Source organism: Haemorhous mexicanus, chromosome 3 (genome assembly GCF_027477595.1).
Source record: "Haemorhous mexicanus isolate bHaeMex1 chromosome 3, bHaeMex1.pri, whole genome shotgun sequence".
Lineage (NCBI taxonomy): Eukaryota > Metazoa > Chordata > Aves > Passeriformes > Fringillidae > Haemorhous > Haemorhous mexicanus.
The window spans coordinates 20,258,112-20,277,321 of NC_082343.1; the positions used below are offsets into that span (position 1 = coordinate 20,258,112).

Genomic DNA, 19,210 nt, shown 5'->3' on the forward strand with positions numbered 1-19,210 from the left:
ATGTCAAAAACCACAAGGGATGTGAAACTCCTTTTTCATGCCAAAAAGGGAATTCCACCCCCTTCTGTGTGTGCCATGGGGCCCTAGCACCCCAGCACAAGGGACACAAGGCTCTCCTTGTGTCTGTCTCAAAAACTCTTTGAGCAGAAAATCAAGTGTCCTAGCAGAGACTCAAGGCCCCCCACCTCACACTTTATGGGGGCCTCCACAACTCCTCTGTGGCCGCCTTACGCTGATCATGCTGTCCCCACCTTCTCCACCCTCCACCAGTGATTTCATCAAATCTGCACCAAATGCCACAACAACAGAGAGGCTCAAATGAACTCTTATAATTTACACAGAGACTGCGCATGGAATTGTAACACTCCCCATTTGGCTCCTTCCTGCTCTAAAGATCCCAGGTGAACTCACTTGCTGCCAACAGTTGCAGATTTCGAGGAGCAAGGCTCCAAGGGTACTTCTCTATGGTCCCATCTGGGCTGCCAGAGTGCTGAGGAAACTCCCCTGTGTGACCATTCCAGAGGCACAGGTGGCTCCAACAAGCCTGTGGTTGCCCTGTTTAATTCCCTACCCACACCACTCTCACCCAGTCAGAGCAGGTTTCCATACCCATTCAGCCTCAGGATGCCCCCAGCAGACTCACAGATGTCACGTTCCATAAAGAGCCACCAGCTCCTGCTGCAGCGCTCAGTGTCCATTCAAATCTTGGCCAATGCCACAGCTCCCTGTGCCCTCTCTTATGCAAAGCATGGGCAGTTCACAGCCTCTGGTCCCAGGCTGCTGCCAGCCAGAGCTCAATCTGTGGCCTATGTTAAGGGGGCCCGCTGGGGGAGGGGCAATATCAAACCAAGGAGCCAGAGAATCGTTTGGGTTGGAAGGAAGCTTGTAGATCATCTAGCTCCAAACCTCTGCCATGGGCAGGGAGGGATGGGGAGGGTCTTGCACTAGACCCAGTTGTCCAGTGTCGAGAGCTTGGCTTGAGAGTAGTCATTGAACAAACTCATTCCAGTGCCTCAGTACCCTCACAATCCGGAATTCCTTTTTATGATCTTGTTATAAATGATCAAATCAGCAGCCAAATTTATAAAAAATATTTTATAAATTTATTAGATCGACAACCAAAAACAATAGAATATTATAAAACTGCCGCAGCCAAGACAGCGTCAACCCCAGACTTTGACGCTGGGTGAACTTGGGTCGAACCGACGGAGTGTCAGCGTCTCCCCAGAATGTCACCCCAACTGCTCCAAGTAGCCAGCTTATATACAGTTTATTCTACCTGGAGCAGAAATGACCTAAGATTTCTGTACGTTCCTACATATGTATAACAGGAACTATACAGATGCAGTCCTGTATAAAAGTAAGTCCATAGGCTCGGATGGCTGTCTGGGCTCCTCGAAATGGTCTTCCTTTCAGCTGTAGCCAAGACATCGCTTGTTTTTTGATGTGATTTCTCCCAGGTGTTGTTTGGTGAATGTTCTGGACATTCTTGGGAGATGGTCGCTGATCACCCAGGAAAAACTCATTCACTCGTTAATGGCCATCATTTTATCTGGGCGAGTCCGGGAAAACTTTTGGAAATGAAAAGCCCTGCTTCTGGCCATGGGGGTCAGATGCATGGTTGGATCTTTATAATTTTTATACAATCTCCAAAGCATGAATTATCTACATCATATACTACAATCTCATCTAAAGCTACCTTCTGTCACTGTAAAGCCATTGTCCCTTGTCCTTTTAGAACCTCCCCTTGTAAGAAGGCTCTCTGCTGCTTTCTTTAGGCCCCTCTTCTTGCAGGATGAGGCTGTGCAGTCCCCAGGGCAGGCAGCGGCTGAGGAATCCATTTGGGGCAGGGAGCTGGGTGTGCAGCTGGAGTGCCAGCTGCAGACTGAGCTCTGGCTGGCAGCAGCCTGGGACCAGAGGCTGTGAACTGCCCATGCTTTGCATAAGAGAGGGCACAGGGAGCTGTGGCATTGGCCAAGATTTGAATGGACACTGAGCGCTGCAGCAGGAGCTGGTGGCTCTTTATGGAACGTGACATCTGTGAGTCTGCTGGGGGCATCCTGAGGCTGAATGGGTATGGAAACCTGCTCTGACTGGGTGAGAGTGGTGTGGGTAGGGAATTAAACAGGGCAACCACAGGCTTGTTGGAGCCACCTGTGCCTCTGGAATGGTCACACAGGGGAGTTTCCTCAGCACTCTGGCAGCCCAGATGGGACCATAGAGAAGTACCCTTAGAGCCTTGCTCCTCGAAATCTGCAACTGTTGGCAGCAAGTGAGTTCACCTGGGATCTTTAGAGCAGGAAGGAGCCAAATGGGGAGTGTTACAATTCCATGCGCAGTCTCTGTGTAAATTATAAGAGTTCATTTGAGCCTCTCTGTTGTTGTGGCATTTGGTGCAGATTTGATGAAATCACTGGTGGAGGGTGGAGAAGGTGGGGACAGCATGATCAGCGTAAGGCGGCCACAGAGGAGTTGTGGAGGCCCCCATAAAGTGTGAGGTGGGGGGCCTTGAGTCTCTGCTAGGACACTTGATTTTCTGCTCAAAGAGTTTTTGAGACAGACACAAGGAGAGCCTTGTGTCCCTTGTGCTGGGGTGCTAGGGCCCCATGGCACACACAGAAGGGGGTGGAATTCCCTTTTTGGCATGAAAAAGGAGTTTCACATCCCTTGTGGTTTTTGACATGACGGAAAATATTATTGTAATATATATTAGAAAGTAATTCATGCTTAAGGGGAGAATGTATAAAATAAAAATTGTAAAATCCAACGAGCCTCTGACTAGGAGCAGCCCGGAGACAGATGACTACACTGGAATTATGAAAACTCCTGGTGGCAGCAGGAGAACAATGCCTTGTTTACTAATAAAAGAATGTGGCAGCATGAGATGGGCTTCCTCTGGAGCCATCGGGGAACACCCAAGGGTGATCCTTGCTTGGTAGATACCATCAATTAAGATAATCAAAGTCGCCAAGTAACATACATCTGAGTACTTCCCCTGACATGATCAGCGCTTGCCACTATTCAGGAAACAGCAATTGTCCTGTCCTGCACAGTGAAAGAAATCTTCATACATATGTGGGGTTACAAAAGAAATCGGGGCACCTCTGCCTCAGGCATAAAAAACTGTATAAAAGAGCCCTGCTGGAAATGACATTCTTGAACAGAGGGAGATCTGATGTGATAGAGGTTGGATCTAGGTTCACCCAGCACCGATTCCGAGTTCGACACTGTCTCTTTGGCTATGGCTTTTTGAGGACTGTATTTTGGTAGTGAAAATAAAAACTTTTGCATTTATTAATTTGGATTTCTGGCTGATCATTTATAACATTCTTGTTGTAGTTCAGAGGACACCTGTGGCTGAGCTTGTGCAACACTGACAGAAATTCTTATGGGCAGCAGAATTTTACCAAGACAGCACAGTAAAGTTGTGCTAGAGCGATTGGGTGACTCTAAGATGGTCTCCTCACTGGGCAGAGTAATGGCCTTCTGCAGCCTTGAGTGACACTCTTGCACTTAATGTCTTTAGTGAGCCAGCAGCCCCTGACTTAAGTCAGGATGGCAGGGACCAGTGCAGATGTGGAATGGCTGTTCTCAGCACAGCCCATCTTGATTAACACAAATGGAAGAGTGCTACCCGCTGTGAAACAGAACTCCATTGGCCTGGAAGCCAAGAGAATGTACTTGGCACATGTCTTCCCCAAGGCATCCCAAGATCCACTACCATTCTCCCTCTGCAGCTCCCAGTTTCAAAATTTGATTGAAAGAGTTTAAAATTAGGGTGCAAATTTGTACAGTTTATAGATGATTTGTTAATTAGCAAGTGAAGAAAAGAAATTTCTTGCCCATCCTGTGGTGGTGATGTGCAAAACTCAGGCAAACCAGCACACCAAGCTGCAATTTGTGTCTCTGCAGCTGGCTCTTTGATTGCTCCTTCTCTCCACTGGCCATGTTTATACAGCCCTCTCATCTTCCTCGACCCCTCCCTTTCTCTGCTCTCATCTTCTCCCAAATATGGAGCCAAGCCCAGGCATCATTTCCCCTGGCTCACAGGTTGGCCATGCCTGTGAACAGCCTTGGTGTTGCAGGGGGCATTGGCCCACTCACCTTGGCCTTCCACGGAATTCCTGGTGTCCTCTCCTACTGTTCCTGCCAGGTTCCTCTCCCCAGAATGACCCCAGCTCTTCCTTTGGGTATCTGTGAAGTGTGACCACCTCAAACATCAATCCCCCTTTGCTGCCTGTGAAGGGAGCTCTGCCTTGGGGCACTGGCACTCCAGTCAGGAGCCAGGAGTTTCCCTTGTCATGCTTGGGAGTTTCCCAGATCTGTTCCCTTAGCCCAGGCTCTCACCAGGCCCTAATCAGCAGCCCATGTGCATTTGAGCATCCCCCCCAAGCTATCTGCTTTTTTCCTATGCTCTTGCTAGGCTTGATGTACCAGGTTCCTCCAGCCCATGGAGGCTCAGGGCCCTCTCCTCTCTGACCAGGCACTTTGGAGCTCCTTGCAGCCACTCTGTCCCTTTGTGCCCCCAGGCTCATTCTGCAGGTGCTGACCGTGGAAGTCCTTGCTTTGCCCAGGAGTCAGAATTCAGTCAAAAAGATGATTCCCTGGGATGACTGGCAGCTTTACTTCAACACCTAAGTCATCTCCAGGGTCTGCATGCACAGAGGAGAGGAGTGTGGTCAGGACAGAGCAGGGTTTTGACCCTGAGGCTGCCTTTGGATCAGAAGGCATTGCTCCAGCAGTAAACACTTGCTCTGCACTGCAGTATGCCCTTGATGCTGCCCACTCTGCTGTTCAGGAAGCACTTCCAAATGGGCTCAGCCCCATCTGGGCCAGAATCCAGTCATAGAAGTACTGAGAGGAGGTGTAGACTCCGGGCAGCTTTGCTCTGGCACAGCCTGTCCCCCAGCTGGTCACTCCAACAATCCACCAGGAGTCGGCATGGTTGTCTTGGCACATGAGAGGACCACCACTGTCACCCTGCAGCAGAACAGAGAGGATTCAGGTGGTGTTGGGTGGCCCCTGTCAGCACTGGGGCTGTCTCCTTCTCTCTCACAGCCCTTGCCAGAACTATTCAGGTGCTGGAGCCCCCAGAAGCAGGCTGTGAATGGCTTGGGGTCCTGTAAATTAGCACTCTCTCTTTCCTCTCTGCACAGGACTCCTGGATGTGCAGAGGATGGACCTTTGGCACCTGGACAACTTCACTGCAAAGAGCACTAGCTGGGCTAGCTGGGCTTTTGGCACAAGGGGAGCCCTGGGCAGGCAGGTGGGGATGGGGAGTGTGTGGGAAGCCCCTACATCAGTCAGGGTGGAGCTGGGGCTGGAAGGGCAAATGAGTGGCTGGGCAAAGCAGGGCCTCGGCTGTGTTGGGGTGGTGCTGTCTTGGCTGCTGGGGGCTGAGTGGCTTGTGGCACACTCCTACCTGGCAGGTGTCGATGTTACCCTGTGGGTAACCAGCACACAAGTTGTGGGTGTGGATTTTCCCTGCATACCAGCCACTGCTGTTGCAGAGCTGGACATTGATGAGCTGGACCTTGGCCTCCTGCAGGTCATCACTTGAGTCTTCGTCTGTGAGCAGAGAAAGGAATGAGCTCCCAGGAGCTCCTTGCCAGTTTTCCCCCTCCCCTGGCTGGACAGGATACCGTTCTCTTGGTAGCTTTGCCTCTGCAGAGGCACTGGGGCTCTGTGACCCTGCTGCCAGCCTTTGGAGAGCAGGCCAGGCCCATCTCTGCCGAGGTGTATGTCCTGCAGCCTGGGTTTGGCCTCTGCTGTGGGGAAGCCCAAGCTGTCTCCCCAGTGTGCTGAGCTAGCTCTGCAGGCAGCAGTTTCTTTTGGGAACTCACCTCCTTCTGTGGTTGTACCCCAGCCAGCAATCCAGCAGTTCTGCAGCTCTGACAGGCTTACGGTGGGGTCAGCCACACAGCCCAGCTGGATGTAAGGGCTGCACTGGACAGGCTCATTCAGTTCTAGCAAGGCAATGTCATTACTTATATCACTTCTCTTATAGTTCTCGTGACGAAATAGGTTCTTAATCTTGCGCACTTGTGCCCCAGAGCCTGGCTGAGTCAACTGGGTGGCCCCAATCACCACATTCAAGATGCCGATTTTCCTGAAAGGAAGATGGAGAGAGGGCTGAGAGGGAGCAGAGACATGTGCCAGCGCAGCCCAGCAGTGGCCAGATCTCTGCTTGGAAAGGCAGAGAGGGAGCAGTGCTCTGGCAGGTATGAGTGCCCTCGCACACCTTAGGCTGGGGGAATGTCAAGCTGGAGTCTGCTAGGACGCCTTGTCAGGAACCCAGGCTTCTCCTGAGCAGTGTGACAGCCTGGCTGCCTGAGAGGAAAGGGCATGGGAGTAGCAGGTGATGCTGCTGACAGGGCACCTGCTGGTGTTGTGGGGATGTCCCCATTCCCTGCTCCTCCTTACTTGATCTTGTCAAAGCAGTGGGCTGCTGTGAGGATCCATTCTGCACTAATGAGAGACCCTCCACAGAAATGCTTTGTGCCTGGTAACCAGGGATGCTGGATGCTGACGATCCAGGGCCAGGCCCCTGGCTTGGCATCTGCACCACCCACGACGCGTGTTGTGCCGGAGTCATGAGGTATGGATTCAGACACCATGGGTCGGAGGCCACAAGTCCATCTGCAAGCAGAAAGTTGTTTCCATGCTGCTTCAAGGCCTGCTGTGGCTCAGGCTGAAGCTCAGCCCTCTGCCCTCTCCACAAGGGCTTGCACACACAGCAGGCCAGGGAAGCCCATGGGGTGTGTGTCTGTCCGTGCCAGCACCTGGCTGCTGGCAAGGAACTGAGGCTTCCCATGGTGGGTGGGAAGCTGTGGCCTGGCCATGGGGAACAGGCATATCCCCTCCAGGGAAGGCTGTAAGTGTTGCCATGGCTCCCTCCCAGGGCCTGGGGCCACTTACCCGCAGCTGTCCCATGTCCCAGGCGCCATTCCAACTACGGTTAGCAGGACAAGGAGGCCGAGCCAATTCATGGCTGCCAGAGGCACGTGTCAGCTGCAAGCACTGAGAGCTCCGTGCAGCAGCACAGCCACAGCCGCAGTGCCTGCAACAGCAGCGCTGCCCGTGGTGCCCTCGGCCCCGGGGCTGATGTCACAGAGAGGTGGGTTCCATGTTCTGGCACTGTGGGGTTCGGTGGCTCAGGGGTCATGAAGAGCAGAACAACATCAAATCAAAGAACCATAGAATGCTTCAAGGTACAAAGGACCTTGGAGATCCTCTAGGTCTGACCACCCTGCCACTGGCAGAGAGGGATAGCTTGCACTAAATTCTGTTGCTCAGATCCTGGCTCAGAAACTTTGTTCTAAAGCACTTTGAGCGATGGGGCATCCACAGGTGCTCTGGGCAACCCATGTTGGTGCCTCAGCAACCTCACAGTCAAGAATTTCTTCCTAATATCTAATCTAAACTTACTCTCTCTCCTTTTGAAGCCTTTCCCTTTTGAAATTTCTTGTGTTGACCCCAAAGAAATCATTACCTGCATTTCATATAGTGTAAATCTGTATATAGCCTAATTATCTATTTTTGTAAACTGCATTAAGACCTTTGTTCACCAGCATGTATTCCAATGCAAATTATTATCCTTACTGGAAATGTATTGGTAATTTTGGCTCTTGTTTATCTGAATGTCTTTAGGAACTTCAATTAAAATTATGTCAGATGTTTTTCAAAGCACAGTTTTGTTTTCTGTAGCCATCCATATATGTATAATGAATCATTAAAAATTAGGAACTATTGAACTTATAACAAACACATGAAGGGTTAGTGCATAGCCAAAGTGTTAATAAAATTTAACTGTACTCAAGATGGTCTTGAAATATTAGGTTATTTGCTGAGTATTCATTGCCTTATTTTATGCTTTCATTGGTATCTTGGTAGTTCTTAACTTGACTTCTTCATGTACAGCAAACCAGACAGGGATATGACAGTGTTAAACTGTTCACTATTCTCCAATGAGGAAAATTTTCAAAATGTCATGAATGCTTCACTAAAGAATGAGAAATCATGTTAATTTAATTTCTTCCATACTCTTTATTAATTCAGTTGACATTACTAGTGACTGTGGATGTTACAATTCTAAAATGTTATTAAATGGTTTTCTTTACAGGCTTTATAAGATTGTTTAGAGCACCTGCAAATTCACCTTGTCTCAACTCTTCCCACACTGTGACCTTCTTTTTGAAGAGTATCCTTCCTATTACTCCACATCATGTAATTCTATGCTTGTTCAGAAAAACAGGATTGAACAACTTTTTGTTGAATAACCACAGGATTATTCATCTTCTTAAATTCAAGTCTAACCTGTGTATTGCCTGAGGAGCCACATATTTGAAATGTAAACATAAAATGTTCTTGTAGTTGCTAAGGGCAATATTACTGAGCCCTGATTACTTGTCCTGGGTACAGAGGAAAAGACAGATGGAGTTTCTAGCACTCCTTAATTCAATATCTACTACCTCATTGTGGGGCCATGGCGTCAGCAGGAAATCTGGGGTCCTGGAAGCAGAAAGCTCCTATCTTTTTACCAGGCTCGTGGAAGGGTCTGGGACTGTGTGGCTGCTCAGCACTCAGATAAAGCCACCATGGCCACCGTAGAGTCCCATTGCTGCCACCTCAGGTATATTTTATATAGAATGAATTATTCATTATGACATATTATTAGATGAAAGATCTTAACTAATACAAAAGTTAAAACTACTAGTAGTGTATAGTACCGGGTAATATAGTGCACTATATCAAAGCAATTATTTTAAAGCTAGCAAAAAGAAACAATGCCAGGCTCTCTCTCTTCAGGAAGTGTTTGTGTTTGTTCCATGCTAATACCCTCTTGTGAGTATTGCCTCTTTTGTGCCTTCTTTTATTGGTACTGCATTTATTACAAGCTTTTCAGTAAAATTTTGATTCCTGCTAGTGTTTTGTCACTTGTTGGAAGAGGGTGGAGGAGGAGATGCAGTTCAGTGGGTTACCTTTCCCACTAGGTTTTAAACAAGTACATCACTATAACACAATAGAACAGCTGAAGACATTAAAAAGTTGTCAAAGTAAACGAAAGCCAGTTTCTTTGCATATCTCATAAGAGATTTTCTGGCATTTATAACCTGTTATAGTCTCTGCCTTTAGGGTAATCCAACTGGAGCCCATTTGGCATGAAATTTCTCTTAGTAAAAATTTGTTTAATCTTAGAAGGTATTTAGAGACCATGTAGAAGACCTAGACCACAAACCAAACTTGCAGAATAACTTGGACTTTCTCAGTTATTTCTGCTTTTCTCAGTTATATCTGCTTTTAGCTACATAAGACACACATTGCTATCTATCACATAAAAGAGCCCCATGAGAAAACAAGAAAGAGTTCTTATATACACACATACATACATACATATATATATATATATATATGTATCTGTACACATATAAAAGCTAGTCAAGTAAGATCTATTAAAAATTTGTCAAGTCTTATGCAGAGGGAAATTTTTATTTGCTTGGGGATCAGAAAACATCCCTTGGTGTTCTTCTCACACATTCTTCTTTCTCCTTACCTGAAGAGGAGGTTTTGGAGGCTGCAGGTCATCTGTCAGCATTGTACCAATGTTACTCCACAGCAAATCCGAATCATCACAATTGTTGCTATCACTCAGATGCTGCAGTGTCCAGAGAAGGAATAGAAATGGGTTGACAATAAATCTAAATAAAACCTTTGTATTTACAAGAGCAATGAAGACTGAAAGGAACCCTGTTCTCACTAACCATAAAAGGTGTTTTCTATTCATCGAAGTTACATGGGGGTTTCGGGCTATGCTGGTTCAATATTAGGTCCCGATGGTAAAATCCAGCTGAGGGAGTTGGGGTTGTTTAGCCTGGACAAAAGGATGTTCAGCGATATCGCATAGCTCTCTACAGCTATTTGAGAGGAGCTTGTGGGATGGTGGGCGATGGCACTTTTTTCCTAGGCAGCTAGCGACAGGACAAGATTAAATAGCCTCAAGGCCTCAAGCTGCGCCGGGGCAGCTTAGGTCGGCCGTTGGGAGGAAACTCTTCACAGAAGAAAAGGCCGACAAAACATGGCAGCAGCGCGCCCCGGAGGGCGCTGCCTTCAGCACTCCCACCTCAGCACCTCCCCTTCGGGCCCGCCCTCCGAGGCGCATGCGCCGTGCGCCGTTCCGCGCCGGGCCGGAGGGAAGCGGCCGAGCGTTTCCGGGTTGGGCGGCGGCGGCTCTACCGGCGACGGGAGCATGTCCTGCGCCCTTGTCCCCTTCGCCCACTTCCAGGACCTGGAGTTGGCCCGCGACTTCCTGAGCCCGCACCGCCGCCAGGGCAGCGCCGCGGTTGGCAAGGAGAGCGGTGAGTCCGGCCCCCGGTGCGGGGCTGTGCCCGCCGCCCCCGCGGGGCCTGTCCGGCCGTGCGGCTGCCCTGTGGGCGCTGTGCTCGCTCGGCGCCGCCCTGCCACCCCCGGCCCGCTGGCGGGGGGCCGTGTTATCCCAGTGCTCGGGGTCGCTCCTGTGGCGCAGGGTGGATGTCTCGCCATAGCTGCCACATCTCACCCGCAAAGTCAGACTTTCCTGGCGTCCAGAAGTTTCAGGTGCGCAGCTGTTCGCAGATGTCACTCCTTATCCCGTAGTGTGGAGGTGAAGTTCTTGGGTTACTGACCTTGCGTGCCCCAAACTTCAAAAGTTTGTAGTTTTCTTGCTGGGAGTGCACCTGTCTGAAGACGCTCTCCTAAAGACAGCACACGTTGTGCATGCAAGGTTATCTAGGAACGCAGAACGTGCTGAAAGTGTACTAAAGGTTTAGCTTGGCTGCTTAAAAGACAACCAGTCTTAAAGCACTTACAGTCTGAAGTTGTGGACCAGGTTTCTGCTGTGTGAGGCAGTACAGGCTGAGTTGCCTGACACGGAAGCTGCGTTCTCAACGGATCCATGACCCAGCTAGAAACCACAAGGAATTAAAACACTGTTTCTTGTATTTGTTATTGCATACTGTGTTAGCTGTATACTGTGTGTATATAGATATAAACCCCCCAAAATATATAAATATATCTGGTTGATGTTTTTTGGTTTCTGTCAACAGTAGGGAGGGAAAGTGTTTGAAGAGGTTAATGAGGATGCTTGTAAAAACTCCTCACAGCTGTGGACAGCTTTAAGAGAAAACATCGATGTGCTTATTTTAAAAGTCTAAAATGCCTGTGGGAGAATTAGAAGAGGGGAGATCATAGGATGGTTTTTGTTTGAACTGACCTTTAAAGTTAATCTAGTCCAACCCCCCCTGCCATGGATAGGGACACTTTTCACCAGACCCAGCTGCTCAAGCCCTGTCCAGCCTGTCTTTGAACACTTCCAGAGATGGGGCATCCGCAACTTCTCTGAGCAACCTGTTCTAGTGCCTCATCTTCTTTATTATTAAAAAATAAATCTTTGTAATATACGATATAAATCGTAAAAATAAATATTCCCCATTTAAAGCCATTGGTCCTTATCCTGTAACTACAGGTCTTGTTAAAAAGATGGCACAACAATTGTTAAAAACCTTTAAAAGTACATTGTATGTTCAGCTAGTTAATTTTGCCACTAAACTTCTGTGTGCAAAACTTTTGGTAGAAAACAGTTTTCTGCTGCTGCTTGTTTTGTAACTCCAACAGTTTTTGAAAAATGCATAACAAGTTCCACATGGCTTTTCTTTTGTATCATCTGTATCTAAAGGAGGGATTCTGGAAGCAGAAGGCGTTGGTTAGTATCTCTTGAATTCTGAAGATAAAAGCAAAGGATTGGAATGTGTTTGTGTTTCTAAAAGTAGGTGTTGAAAGAAATTAAAGTTTTTTTCTCTTATTTGATGATACAAGAGAGGTGTTTGTGTAAAAAAACTTGGATATTTTATTGGAGTGGATTTATCAAGTGGCAGCCATAAAGAGAAAATGTTTAGTATGTTGTAAAACTACGAAAATAATAGAAGCAAAGAAGATGCATGGCTGCTGTTCCATTTTAATGAGTTGGCTGTCTTCTGGACTATTTTTATATTTGCTTATTCAGTCATTGAGGCAGAAGTGAGTGTTTTTCAAAATAGCGCTCATTTAGAGTCATTGAAATCTTTTGGATTTGTGCCTGTAATTTTTTGCTACCACAGCTGTTTTCATGGTTGAGGAAAAATAAGTATAAATGTCCGCAAGTGAGAGTTCCCAGAGTGGCTTAGACATAAGATTGTAACTTAGTGATTTTTGAAGCAGAAATTCTTGATGCATTTGTGTTTGACAAGGGGTTTGACAAAGTGCTGCTCCAACTTGCCTCGGTATCTTAAATTTGAAGTGAGTAAATTGTGCTTTATATCAGGGAATGCTTTGCTAAAAACTCTTCTGTTGACAGAATGTACTGTTTTAAAACAGTAGTTTAATAAGGTTGCATGTTTAAAAACTTGCATTTTAATCTGTTTTTATCTACAGGGAAAAAAATGAAGTCTAGGGGTTTTTTGCTAATAAGTTGAACAAAGAAGATGTTAATTTGCTTTCAAATCAAACTTTAGTTCTCAACTTAAACTGTGCTAATTTTTATGCAAACAATTATATAAATACTAGCAAACACCTGTCAAAACTCTTAAGGTTTTTTGTTTTTTTTTTTTTACCTGAGGATGAGAACCTTTCATCTGCTTTCTTGTTTTTAAAGCTAAGCTTCATTTGTGTGAAAACTCTTGCTCGTTAAGGTTGTAGTTACAAATTACTAAGGTTGTAATTACAAATGATGTCTACCTTAGGGAAATAGATATATATTAAATGTTAAATATTATTAAATATTGATATATATTAAATATTTTAATTTAACAAAGCACATTTGAGTTAACAAATTATTTTAGTCATAACTTAACATTTCAAGTGTTTAGTAGAATTTTCAAGCATTCCTTTCAAGTTTTGGATAATAAGTGTTTTTAAACAGGTACCTCTGGAATCTTCAATGTGTGGGATTTAGGGTTTTTAGTGGAGGCTCTAGGCCTTGTCTTTTTTTGTTTCTTAGTTATAGGGCAAAGAAGATTTTAATGCTGCTTTAACTTTGGCCATATTTTAGGTGTAACAGAACTAACCAAATTATTTTCTGTGAGTGTATTTGCTGCAATAAAATGTAGGGTTATTATTATAAAAGCATTTTTGCAGTAACATTTTAAATGAAGAGAATTTGCTTGCTTCAGAAAATGCAGACAGTATACATTTCTAAATCATGATGTGATACTGTGACTTCAGTTTTGAAGTTAGATGTCTTTAATTTGAGTAAAAAACCTGTAACTTGTCATCTTGTATTTAAAACAGTATATTTCATTTATATAAAAGCTAATCTAGGTTGTCAATTTCAAATTTACCTTGAAAGGCTTAGCAAAGTGTTGCATATATTAAAAATACAAATGTAGGTAAGTAAAAAACCTGGATTTTTATTACAAGGGGACTTGATTTTTTTTTCCCCTTTCTTTGTACAGGTAAGCATTTAAACACATTCTACAGTAGAACGAGATGATAGGAAGCATCCTATCACCTACAACTTCACTTAAGTTTTTCCTGTAGCCCAACAAGTTGTCTTGTTTGTGCAAAGCCACTTGTCTGGTAAAATGGGAGAAAAAGGGAGCTGTCCTCTTCCTCTGAGCTTTGTGTGAAGTCACTTCTGCAGGTGCCTGTATCCTGCTTACTCAGTAAACACTGGAAGAAAGGGTTCATGTGCTTCGTGCTTGTGTTATGCAGTCATCTATTAAAATTGCCACTGATGGAATAATGTAAGAAATGTTGACAGACTACTTGAGCTGACCATTGGTTTGCCATGAAGCAAAATATAGCTACTTTTTATTGTCAGTATTGGAATAAAATAACAGATGTTGGGTTGCACCTTGGCTCACATGCTTTAAGTAAATAAACCCAGTGTTACAGAGTGAGCTGGTTAAAGATACTTCGTATGGACTTGCTGTATCTTTATTCTTTAGGAAAATAAAGTTTGGAGTGCTTTTTCATATGTTACTGAGGAGGACTTAAGCATGAGAATTTAAGAGTCTTGGGAAGAGTAATGCTGCTAATGAGGCACAAATCCTGTGTGGAACCTGAGCCTAGTAGTGTCTAAGTGGCTCTGAAAACTGTTGTTCTAACTATGCGAGTACTGGGAATTGGAAGTGTTTGCACCATATTTAATTTGATATCTTGCTGTGTTGAAGAGGTTTTGGGCAGCTGTTGGCTGGATCAGGAAACAGCTGTAACAGTTAACTTTCTTATAAAGCTGTCTAAAGTAAAGGCATGCATATGAAGGAAAAAATCCATCTCACTTGCAATATGTGATAAAGCTTTGCAGGCATGACAGAATTTTAGCATTCAGAAATTAATTAATGGATATTTACCTGAACAGGGCAGAAAGTAGAGCAAGACAGATAAAATTTCCTATAATCTTTATAAATTGAAGAATTTAACTACAATTTATTTAGAGCAATGTGTGTCTCTGTTCTTCCAGTATACTCACAACTCGAACTGTGTTTTAAAACATTTTATAGGCTTGATGACAGCAATTCAGTGACATGGCCAGGTAGGACTGCTGCTAGATAAACTGAGGGGGTGTTAAGATGAATCAGAAAAATCAGTACTTTCTTGATGTGCAGATAGTTTTTGTTCCAAGATGTGTTTATCTTCTGTTACCTAAATTAAATTAATAAGGAAAAAAGTCAACAAACCCAAACTTGACCTTGAGAGTTCCCAAGTAATGATACCCATATTTATGATAGAGAGTTTGTTCTTATTCAGGCAAAGAAAAAAATTGATCCCCTGACCTGAGGGCTTCCTCAGATCTACAAGGTGTCACTTTGCTGCTTCTTTTTGCAGTAGAAGTGATGGCTTAAGCCTATGAGAGAAACTCCTTTCCAAAAATCCTGCCTTGTTACATTGACAGCATCCTGAAAGGTGCTCTTCAGCCTGGTTCCTCTAAAGAACATCTTTGGACTTGTACAGTTTGCTTTTATCTGGATCAGCTGATTTAGTTCAGAAATACAGAAGGCCAGGCTTTTTATTTCAGAGTTGCCAACAAGGTTACAAAGAAAAAAATACATTACAAAATTAAATTCTAGATTGCATTTAGCATTAGGGTTGTTGTTAACAGCTTCCATATCAGTCTTATTTAATCAGTTATATTCCTGTTGAATACTCTTCTTACAAGCTCTTTTTCATTTCCTCTTTAATCAGATTCTCCCTTTCCAGATTGTAGTATTGATGTTTATTATTCTTTCTTTCAGTTTTCCTGTAAAGGGTCATTAAAATAGGCACTCTGCATGAATTGGGTTGCATCTGTAGCAGTTAATACATCTTAGATATGGGGAAGAGTAAATGACATGCTCTCAGCATACCTGACAGAATGCTGTCAGAGTACTTCATCCAAATTATCTTCTCATCTGAGTTTTTTGTTGCTTTAACACCTCCTTTATAGCATAGCCTTCATTCTTTCTTGCTCTAACTTAAAGCATTGCTTACATCTGAGAAAAAGTATGGAATACTATGTTTTGTATGTAATCTGTTTAATTTGTCTCCTATAGCCTTTGTTTTTTTTCCCCTCTGGTATTTCAAAATTTGGGGTTGGGGTTAAGTTATGGCTGTAAGCCATGGAGCTTTACACTATTACTTTAAAAAAAAAAATCTATGTAGTTCCTGGATTGTTTTTAGTTTAGTCATGTAGTAATTTTTCACTTTGTCAAAAGCAATTGTGACCTCCTTAAGGAAAAAAATGCTCAAGTGGTTATTTTTGTGATTAGAAGACTAACTTAGTTTTGCTTTTGGGGTTTTTTCCCCCACTTAAAGATGCCTGAAGTGAGAAGAGAGAACAAATATAAAACTAGTCTTAAGAGAGGCTTCCTTGTAATGTTGGCAAAATAGCCTTATGTATTTGTCAGTCCTCATGTTGGAGGAGTGAACTTTGGGAATAAATGCTCTATGATTCCTGAGTAGCAAGAAGATTCTAAGCTGTTTCTAAAATTCCTTGGCCTGAAGAGAAAAGAAACTGCTTCTATTTCTTTCGTAATTATGCAATCCAGTGGCAGTAAACATGCATGGAAGAAAATCTGCAACTCTCACAGTTAAGCAATAATTTTTTGCACTATTACCTAATAATGTTTTATATTCATAAAGCATGGATGGGACTTCATTGCATGTGTCCAAGCGCATCTGCCAATAACCTTCTGCATGGATTTGGAATGTAAATGTGAGGGCAGGAAGGAAAGGCTTCAGCCACTTGCCCCAGGTCATGGTGCTGCTCTGGAAAGAAAGGCACTGGTAGTTCTCTGTGCTCAGATGTCTGTTCTGTAATTTGGGAAGTGAGTGAAAACATCTTTGATACTGAATTTGACCTGTTAAATGCCAGTTAGATCTCAGTCGTCTCAATCTGTTGTGATTTTTTTCTCTCTCCTCTGTTCTTGTCTTTTAAACAAAACATGCTTATGGGTAAAAATTGTGCTTGTAAGTATTATGTTTAATGATAAATGTGCTTAAATGAATTCTCTTATGTATTAAAACCAGTGTTGCACACGTGCAGCATTTAAACCAGCTTTTAAGTTTCAAATGTGCTGATGCTATATGCTTCAAATTAAAGAATTAAGGGGTTAATGTAAATCCAGTAGATGAACTTTTATTTTTGCAATCTCCATAGTAAAGCAAAATCTGGAATATTGCTGCTGCTTTATCCAAGTAAGGAGAACTGTTTATAAGACATCTACTACTAGTCAGAGATAGAGTTGAGTGGAAATAAAGATTTGTGCAGGAAAGTTTGTTTTATTTTTTTAATTTTTTTTTTCCTGAAGAGGGTTTGGAAAAAATGATCATGTTGCAGCTGTTTAGGGCTTGCTTGGGTATTGGTTACTAGTTAATGTGTTATGTTCCACCGATGCTAGTTTTGATCTGTAATGTTACTAAAGGAAATGGTGGGGATAATTTCTTAAAATCTTCATTGTAACAGAACTTGGACCCTGTGGACTTGGACTCTGACTTGACCAACCTTATCAAGTGCTGCTGGGTGGGAAAGGTTGTGCAAGCTGGCAGCCTTCATGGAATACTTTATAATTCTTTGGCACAGGTGAATAACTGGTGCTTTGAGTTACTTTATGACAGTGTCTCCTCTGTCCATTATTCCAGGGATTGTTGTCTATTGTTTCATGCCTTGCTTCACTATTCATCTCATAGCTGAAACATCAAAATAATAAGAATGATGTGCATAAGAGAACCACCTTAATTTCATTTTTTCTTAAATAAGAAACAATCTGTGGAAGGAAGGCAAAATGGATGCAGGCCTTGAGAAATACATCTGATGGCACATCCTGGGATGATCTATCCAATGAGGAGGATGAATATGAGGGAGCAGGCGTGTAAACACTTGCAAGCCGGAGAGGGTGCTGGCTTTGCAGAGGAGGAGAGGAGGCCACACACAGTTCCAAAAGACCTCTGCAGTTTCGTCAGTGGAATGGTGACTCACCATTACATCATTTTCCCATCTTTTTTCATTTATCTAGTATCATCCCAGCATAATGACAGCTACCACAAAATTGGGGCTATTCACAGAGGCAGCAAGAATCATCACAGCTGCAGTTTTATGTTGTGGGTGTTTAGTCTCAGAATTGAAGTGGCTGAGGTTTCTGAGGAAGGTTGGTCTGCTCTGTCCTGCAGGAAAGACATTAGCCCCAGCTGTGTTTCTTAGGTGTGGTTCTGTTTCTCTCTGGACCGTGGCACATGAACAGATTTCTTTCCTCCATGAATTTTATAGGAAGGAGATTTTTTAAAAATCTTTTTAGATAAAATGCAGACAGAAGTAGAGTTTTATTAGCTATCTTATTCTAAATGTTGAAGTTAGCTATTGTTTTCTTCTTATGGTTACTATTTTCAACAGTATTTGCCATAATTTTCCTTTATATGTTTGTACACTCCCGAAATTTTCAACCTCAAATACAAGATGAGACTGTGACCCTTGGAAGCTTGTTCCTTATATGGTGGTGTCTGAAATAGTGGTGCAGTTATATTGCATTGATGATGATGCAGTAAAACTGTTTGGCTTGCCCATTTTGCAGATGGTACAGACCTTTCCATTTTACAGAGGTAAAATGGAGTGGGCATTTTGTCTTCTACATCCTCCTAAAATACCTTCTTGACAGCATTGGGGAAAAGTCTGTCTTAAATGAAGACTTTTTTTTCCAAGACTTTTGTCTTCTTTAGCCATACAGAAGATTTAAAATCTAACGAAACAGAGAGATTGCAGATTTCTGTTTTGTTGTTCAGCCTTTCCTTGCTTGGTGGTAACAGAACTACGAGTTTTTTGACCTTGATACAAACCTTCTTGTCTGTTCTGTTTGGCCATCCAAAATAGCAGAATCTTGCTTGCTTAGAACTAAATTTGAGCTCATTTGAGACAATGTACTTAAACTTCTTCTAAAGGTCATATTTGCCGTGACAACAGTTAATGGAAAAATTTGAAAGAAATCCTTGGAAAACTCCTGGAGTCAACGTTACTGCTTCAGATTTCACTCCAGTGCATGCTTGGATGGAAGTCAGTCCTTGGCTTTTCTACTGAACTACAATGATGTTTGTTGATATGTTGAGGGTCCCAGGGGTGGTAGTGTCTGAGAATTATACATCTGCTACTACTAAATGTCTGTGGCTTTTCAATTTATTTCAAGTTCTGTATTTTTGGGTGAAAAAATGAACTTCCGAATTCACTCTTACAACTAAAGAAGTAGGCCTTTCTCTATTAATTTCTGTTTTCTCAGGTGTTTGAGGCATTTTGTGAGCTTTTGCTTACTCTGAGATTTCTGAATGATATAATTGAAACTGATCAGTGTCTCATTAATTTTTCTCTCTGTTGTCATGCAAAGATGTAAATGACCAAGATCCTTCTTCTCATTTTCTCATCGGAGGTTAAACCTTCAGCTTTTGCTTTGCTGGTGGGAACTACATTATTATGGGCTCAGATGTTTTGTGGTCACAGATGAATTTCCCTGTACTATTGTTCCCTTTTGTATCTTGGATACACCTCTTGTTAATATTCTTCCTTAGTGTCAAAAATGAAAGTAAATAAAATACAGAAAAATAAGACACTTCAGGGTTCTTTCAGTAGAACTCCTTTAGTATCTGTCATAAAAAAGTTGTAATGCATTAGTGGGGAAAGGAAAATGATCATTTTGTTGCCTATGCTGTATTCCTGTGACAAGTCTTTTTTCACTTAAAG

General features: G+C 43.4%; 2 protein-coding genes across 8 annotated transcripts in view; one reads left to right on the forward strand and one right to left on the reverse strand.

Annotated features, from left to right (window-relative positions):
- Positions 1-2,985: 2,985 nt before the first annotated feature.
- Positions 2,986-10,130, reverse strand: LOC132324656 (acrosin-like). Its single transcript, XM_059841006.1, has 6 exons — positions 9,762-10,130; positions 9,554-9,655; positions 6,424-6,639; positions 5,844-6,109; positions 5,423-5,568; positions 2,986-4,980 (listed from the first exon to the last, which is right to left on the reverse strand). The coding sequence occupies exons 2-6, from the start codon at positions 9,583-9,585 to the stop codon at positions 4,795-4,797; spliced, it is 846 nt and encodes a 281-aa protein (XP_059696989.1). The 5' UTR covers positions 9,586-9,655; positions 9,762-10,130; the 3' UTR covers positions 2,986-4,794.
- Positions 10,131-10,182: 52 nt separating this feature from the next.
- RAB3GAP2 (RAB3 GTPase activating non-catalytic protein subunit 2) overlaps positions 10,183-19,210 on the forward strand; it is a 43,039-nt gene continuing 34,011 nt past the window's right edge. For 3 of the 7 annotated variants that reach the window (XM_059841014.1, XM_059841017.1, XM_059841015.1), the window contains exon 1: positions 10,184-10,355. In XM_059841014.1, the coding sequence (XP_059696997.1) occupies positions 10,247-10,355 (109 nt within the window). In that variant the 5' untranslated portion in view covers positions 10,184-10,246. Of the gene's footprint in view, positions 10,356-10,503; positions 10,594-19,210 lie in introns of those variants that run through there. The other 4 variants (XM_059841019.1, XM_059841020.1, XM_059841016.1 and 1 more) reach the window with 3 other exon arrangements.